At 48.4% G+C, this 6,550-nt stretch overlaps 1 protein-coding gene across 1 annotated transcript in view; it reads right to left on the bottom strand.

Moving 5' to 3' along the window:
- Nucleotides 1-6,550, bottom strand: part of Tet1 (tet methylcytosine dioxygenase 1) — an 89,760-nt gene that overhangs the window by 81,686 nt on the left and 1,524 nt on the right. The window contains exon 2 of the mRNA XM_013514773.1: nt 6,261-6,538. Within this exon, the coding sequence (XP_013370227.1) occupies nt 6,261-6,538 (278 nt within the window). The remainder of the gene's footprint in view (nt 1-6,260; nt 6,539-6,550) is intronic.

Below are 6,550 nucleotides of genomic sequence, written 5' to 3'. Positions count from 1 at the left end.
TGCTTGTGCTGCTCAGCTATATCCCCGGCCCAGCCTGTAGCTCATAATCACTCACTGCTCTCCGCTTGCTTGTTTGTTTCTTTTTCAAGAGTCTTGCTAGCAGCCCTCCTGCCTCAGCCTCCTGAGTGTGGGGACTACAGGCGTGCATCGCCACAGCTGGCACCATGGCCTTCTTTTAAAGAGAGTGACTTGGTAGCTATGTGGGGATAATTAAATCAGAAGAAAGGCAAGATTTGTCTTTTGTTGCATTCACAGCAGGCATGAAAAGCTGATAATCAACCAACACCTTCTGGATACTCCTCACTGGACCTGAGTGCTGATGCTCATTACCCAGGCAATCTGCTGAACTGTCCAGAGTAGTGTGATTCACTTGCTAGCTGTCTCTTATTTCAGTCTGACTGTGCAGAAACACAAGACCCTTCCTCCTTCTTTCCTGATGAAACCTGGGCCACATCCCTCACAGCCCCATCAATGCTGGAGACTTACATCTGCCGTTTTGTCACCATCAGCCTTTGGATCACTAAGGTACAATAGAAAACAAATAGGTAGACCAACAGAAGAGATGTGGAGCTAAACTCCACTGAAAAATAAATACGCGTCAGGCGTGGAGGTGCATGCCTGTAATCCCAGCACTCCAAGGCCGAGGCAGGTGGATCCCCACAAGTTCGAGGCCAGCCTGGGCTATATGTGAGTTGAAGGGCTGTCTGAACTACACAGTGAGACCCTGTATCAAACAAACAAACATGTACTATGCTGGTGTGCTCATTATAATAGTGCAACGTGCATTACACTAAGTCTGGGACATTATCACAAAAAGTAGCCACACAGTGCAGTACGTACTTCCCTACAGTAAGTGGTAAGGTTCAAGAAATCAGAAGCAGCCCGGCTCAGCAGGGTTGCAGGTCGCAAGAGTGACCAGAGCTCCTCTCCTCCGCGGGGTGCATGCATGCACACTGCATGGCGGAAGGCTTTTCCTGCAATCATCCAGCGCCGGGGTGCAGCGCCCTGCTCAGGTCTCAGCAGTGACACAAGAAGGCTCCCAGAGGGCAGTCAGGACAGTAACGTCTGCCTGCACTTGCAGGAGGTAGTAGCAAAAACGTTCGGTGCAGCATCCCGGCCGCCTGAAACACTGAGGTAGTAGTGGCCACTGGTGGCGAGGCTCCTGCCCAGCTCCCATAAATACAATGAGCCTGTCACCGATGATGAAGACAGAGCTGTACTGCTACCATCAGAGAGCAGGCAGGCAGTGATTCAGCTCAGATCATTTAACACCCCTTAATATGTAGATTTTCAATTATGATGGAAATTCCATTAGTTAAAAAGATAGTGGCAGCATTCAAGAGGCAGAGGCAGAAAGAAGTATTGTTGCCAATTCGAGACCAGCCTGGGCTACAAAGTGAGTTCAAGGCCAGCCTGAACTGCGTATGGAGACTCTGTGTCAAAAAGAAAAAAGAAAGATGGGGGGAAAAAGACTTGAGCAGGGTATGGTGGTGCTAACCTGTAATCTCAGTACTTAGGAGGCTGAGGCAGGAGGATCCCACAAGCCTGAGACCAGCCTGAGGTGTACAGTGAGTTCAAGGCCAGCCTGAAATATATAGCAAGATCCTGTCTCAGTTAAAAGGAGGGTGGGTACAGCTCACTTGTTTAGCATGTGTGAGGCCCAGGGTTCAACATCCAGCAGTGTGGGCAGGCAGGCACTGGCACCTGGAAGGCAGCAGGGTACTAAACGCAGCACACTTTACAGAGTATCTAGTAAGTTGCTATTTAGGGTAACCAAACACATAATACCTCTAATGTTCAGGGCAGAAGAGCACAAGCAGCATAAACACAAGGGAGTTTTCACTTTGGTAGATGAACTCACAAACTACTCTGTTTAGTCGTTCCATTAGGGCTAGTTAAAGCATCACACTACACTAAAGCCCTCCAGCTGGAGACATAATTCAAGACCCTACCCTGCACACCCAGTGTCAAAGCATAGGGGTGGGGATGTAGCTCAGCGGCACAGCGCCTGCCTGGCAAGTGCAAGGTCGTGAGTTCGATTCCCAGTATTGGAAAAACAACAACAACAAAAAAAAAGCGTTTAGAATTTCAAAGCATAGTCCACCATTGTTGCTTTTACACATTAAAGATTACTTGTGAAAAATGTAGCCCATGTCTAAATATGTATCTCTATGTCTAAAAAAGCCTGTACCCTGTTCTTTTTTTTTTTTTTTTTTGAGACAGGGTCTTGCTATGCAGTTCAGACTGGCCTCGGGCTCACTTTGTAGCCCAGGCTGGTCTCGAACTTGCAACAATCCTCCTGCCTCAGCCTCCCAAGTGCTGGGCTTACAGGCATGTGCTACCACACCCAGCCCTATCCTTTTGTATACTTCTATCACTGTTCAAAAAAGAGGTAGAGGGGTCGGGGATATAGCTCAGTGGCAGAAGCGTCTGCCTGGCCAGTACAAGGCCCTGAGTTTGATTCCCGGCACCAAAAAAAAAAAAGAAAAGGTAGACTATGTCTCAAAATGCTAACTCACAAATACACGAGGCGTGCACCAGCCATAGCAAGTCCCTAACCCACTATAAGGGTGGTAAGGGCCAATCGTGATGCACTGTGTCTATAACCCTGCTAGGGTGAGGGTTAGGGGCAGCCTGGGCAATTTAGGGAGACACTGTCTCAGAATAGAACAGTTAGGGATGTAGCCCAGTGGCGGAGAGCTTCCCTAACAGGTGCAAGGCCCTGGGTTCCACCCCCAGTATTGGAAAAAAATTAGAAAGTGAGAGAAAAATGATATAAAGTTCGAGGTTTTAATAATCAGCATTTTGAGATACAAAGAGAACAGTAAGCTGAGCTAAGGATGGCAGAAGATGAAGGTTTTTTCCTGTTGACTAAAACATAACTCTAGGGTCAGGGATACAGCTCAGCGGCACAGCGCCTGCCCCATAAGCGCAAGGTCCTGAGTTTGATTCCCGGTACCAGGGAATCAAAAAAAAAAACAAAAACAAAAACAAAAACCAAACAAACAAAAAAATACTCTGGGGGCTGGGGATTTAGTTCAGCGGCACAGCGCCTGCCTGGCAAGCACGATGTCATGAGTTCGATTCCCGGTACCGGAAAAAAACAAAACAAAACAAAAAATACCCTGTGTAAGATATTTAAAAAAAATAAAGTCCTGAGTTCAATTCCGGGTACCAAAAAAACCACATAACTCTAACTAGGCTGGTGGTGGTTTTTTTTTTTTCAGTACCAGGAATCGAACTCACAACCTTATGTTTGCCAGGCAGGCACTGTGCCGCTGAGCTAAATCCCCAGCCCGTGGGCATGGTGGTATATGCCTGTAATCCCAGTACTCTGGGAGGCTAGGGCAGGAGGATCTCAAGTTTGAGCCCTGCCATGGCAACTTATTGAGGCCCTGTCAAAATAAAATAAAATAGGCTGGGAATCTAGCTCAGCAGTAAAGTCCCCCTGGTCTCAATCTTCCCAGCACCAAAAAAAATATTCTCTAAGACTTACATAAATAGGGCTGGACCATACCTATGCGGAGGAGTCCTTGCCCAGCATGCCTAAGGCTCTGGTTTTATACCCCAGGAGTGGGTAGGGGTAAGGAGACAAGGATGGACTTATGAACAGGTAAAGCAGTGGTCACATGCTAGAAGACTCATGCAAAAAAAAAATGTCAGTGTCTCTCAGTTAACCTACAGCTTGAGCATATCACAGGAAGCGTCCCAGGAGGGCTATTTAGGCTTGGGGGTTGAAGCCAGGTCCTCCTGCACTCTAAGTGCGCCTCTGCCTCTGAGCTATCCTCAGCCACTTACTGGCACAACCACAGCAATTCAGTAATATCTACAGAAGTTGAAGATATGCATATTTTAGGGTTCAGCAATTCCTCTCCGAGGAATATATGCAACAGCACACATACCATGTTCACCAACAGACATGTATGACATGTCATTAAGAATAAATATACTGGGGGCTGGGGATTTAGCTCAGCGGCACAGCGCCTGCCCGGCAAGTGCAAGGTCGTGAGTTCGATCCCTGGTACCCGAAAAAAAAAACAAAAAACAAAACAAAAAAAGAATAAATATACTATGATATATACATACAATGGAATGTTATACTACAATGACGATGAATAATTGTAAACATTTTTTTTGTCCTTTTGAGACAGGGTCGCGCTATGTAGCCCAGGCTGTTCTCGAACTCCTGCCTCAGCCTCCTGAGTGCTGGGATTACAGGCGTGCGCCACCACACCCAGCTCTATAAACATTACTGATGAATCTCACAAGAATACTAAGCCAAAACAACAACACACGGGGGCTGGGGATATGGCTCAGAAGCATAAGCGCCTGCTGGGCAAGGGCAGGTTGTCAGTTTGATCCCCGGTACTGCAAAAAAAGGAGGGGTGGGGGTGGGGGGCGGGGCTGGAGATTTAGCTCAGCCGCAAAACGCCTGCCTGGCAAGCGCAAGGTTGTGAGTTCGATTCCCAGTACTGGAAAAAAAACAAAAAAATAAACCAACACACAGAAGCTAGACTATGGAGTTGGTCCTTGCTTTCCCAGAATGCATCTCCCTCGGAGCCTCTGTGTGCCCTGTCAGGAGGGCAATCCATCCACCTCCTAAGTCCAGAACAATGACAGCCAAAGAAATGCTTTAGGGCCTCTTGAGGGGGCAGTGGGGGATAAGAAGGAGTGAGAGAGAAAAAGGAAAAGAGAGAACAAGTAACTCTGAACACGTCGACAATGTGGTGGTGACAATCACCGCACCCATCACCAGACAGTGCTGCCAGTCACTGCTCTCCACTGACAGGAACCCGCTCTCCTGCGACAGAAACCAGGTCCAGGTCTGGATGGCAAAAGAAGCACAAGCACTTTCGACAGAGAAATGCTTGTGCTAGAAAATAATCACTCAGGGAATGGTTGAAGCCAGCTGTGGTGGCTTAAGGAGGTGGCTCGGATGTGGCTTGGTGCTCCCCAGTCTCAACCCCCATGCCAGAAAGGAGAAAAAAAAGAAGGAGTTGAAGCTCCTTTCCAGACAAATTTGAGATAATTAGAGCATCAAATTTGATAACAAGATGGCTGGAATAGTGTGTGCTTAGCATTTGAAAGGTCTTGGGTTCCATCCCTACCACCTCCCCCTCCAAAGGAAATGTTAATATGGGATTATAATCCACCTAATACAATAAAAATTCATGAGTTCAAACTGAAAGATAAACAAATGAGTAAGTAAATAAGAGAAAGAGCTTTTCCTTAGCATTTAAAGCCAATTAGTAGAGTTGGAAGAAATTATGAAAGCTGTGTGCGCAACAAAAAAAGAAAGCTGGTTGTGGTAACACTCTGGGAAGCTGAGGGAGGAGGACTGCAAGATCAAACCTTGCCAGGCATGGTTGCGCACACCTGTAATCCCAGCACTTGGGAGGCCAAGGCAGGAGAATTGTTGCAAGTTCAAGACCAGCCTGGGATACAAAGTGAGCTCAAGGCCAGCCTGAACTGCACAGCGAGAAGATCAAGCCTAGCCTGGGAAATTTAGTGAGGCCCTGTCTCAAAATAAAAATAAATTTTTTTAAAAAATTAGCCCAGGGGGCTGGGGGTTTAGCTCAGCGGCAGAGCACCTGCCTGGTAAGCCGGAAGTCCTGAGTTCGATTCCCAATACCAGGGAAAAAAAAAACAACTTAGCCCAAGTGTGGTATAGTTATTACACCTATAATCTCAACACTCAAGAGACTGAGGCAGGAGGATCGTTGCGAGTTCGAGACCAGCCTGGGCTACAAAGCGAACTCAAGGCCAGCCTGAACTGCACAGCGAGACCCTGTCTCAAAAAGACAAAAAAAAAAGGGGGGTTTTAGGTTGTCTGTTTCTCCCCCCAGGTTTTATGAGAGCTAATTAATCTGTTCAACTCTTAAATTTTAAATCCATAATCCACACACAAGAAAAGACAAGCAAAGTGCCTGCCTGGCAAGTACAAGGTCCTGAGTTCGATTCTTGATACCAAAACCAAAACCAGACAAATAAAGACAAGCAACTAGCCAAAGCCAGGCACAGTGCAAATCTTTGCAAAACCACACCTTCAGGAATTCCGTATGTCTCTATCAAATGCTAGGATGGAAGAACTGTGGGTTCTAACTTTCTGGTACAAATTCTACAAGAAAGCAGAGCTCTCTTTGCACGCGGTCAGGCGGCCCAGATCCCTCAGCTAAAGCCAGGACGCATCGCGTCGCCAACTGACAGGACGCGGGCTGGAGGCACAACCGGGCCTGTCCCGCGGCCGCGCGCGCGCTCACCTCCAAAGGCAGCAGGGCCGCAGGCCTCTTCTTCAGCTCCTCGCACTTCCTCCGCTTGCAGATCTGGTGGCTGTGCTTCCGGTTCCTGCAGTGCGTGCACTCCCCGCAGCTGGCCTTTTGCTGGCAGGGCCCGCACAGCCCGCAGCGCTTGCGCTTCTTCCTCTCGGGAGCTGCCGCGCTGGCCCGGGCACTCCCAGCCTTGGGGGCGCCGGCAGGGGCAGTGCCCGCGACGCTCAGGGTGGAGGCTGGTGCCGGAGGAGCCGTGCCCGATCCGCAGCCTGCGGATGTCG

This window comes from Chinchilla lanigera, unplaced genomic scaffold (assembly GCF_000276665.1).
Source record: "Chinchilla lanigera isolate Chin_1 unplaced genomic scaffold, ChiLan1.0 scaffold00024, whole genome shotgun sequence".
NCBI classification, from domain to species: domain Eukaryota; kingdom Metazoa; phylum Chordata; class Mammalia; order Rodentia; family Chinchillidae; genus Chinchilla; species Chinchilla lanigera.
The sequence above is the reverse complement of the archived record's forward strand: the minus strand, read 5'-3'. Positions and strand labels throughout refer to the sequence as shown.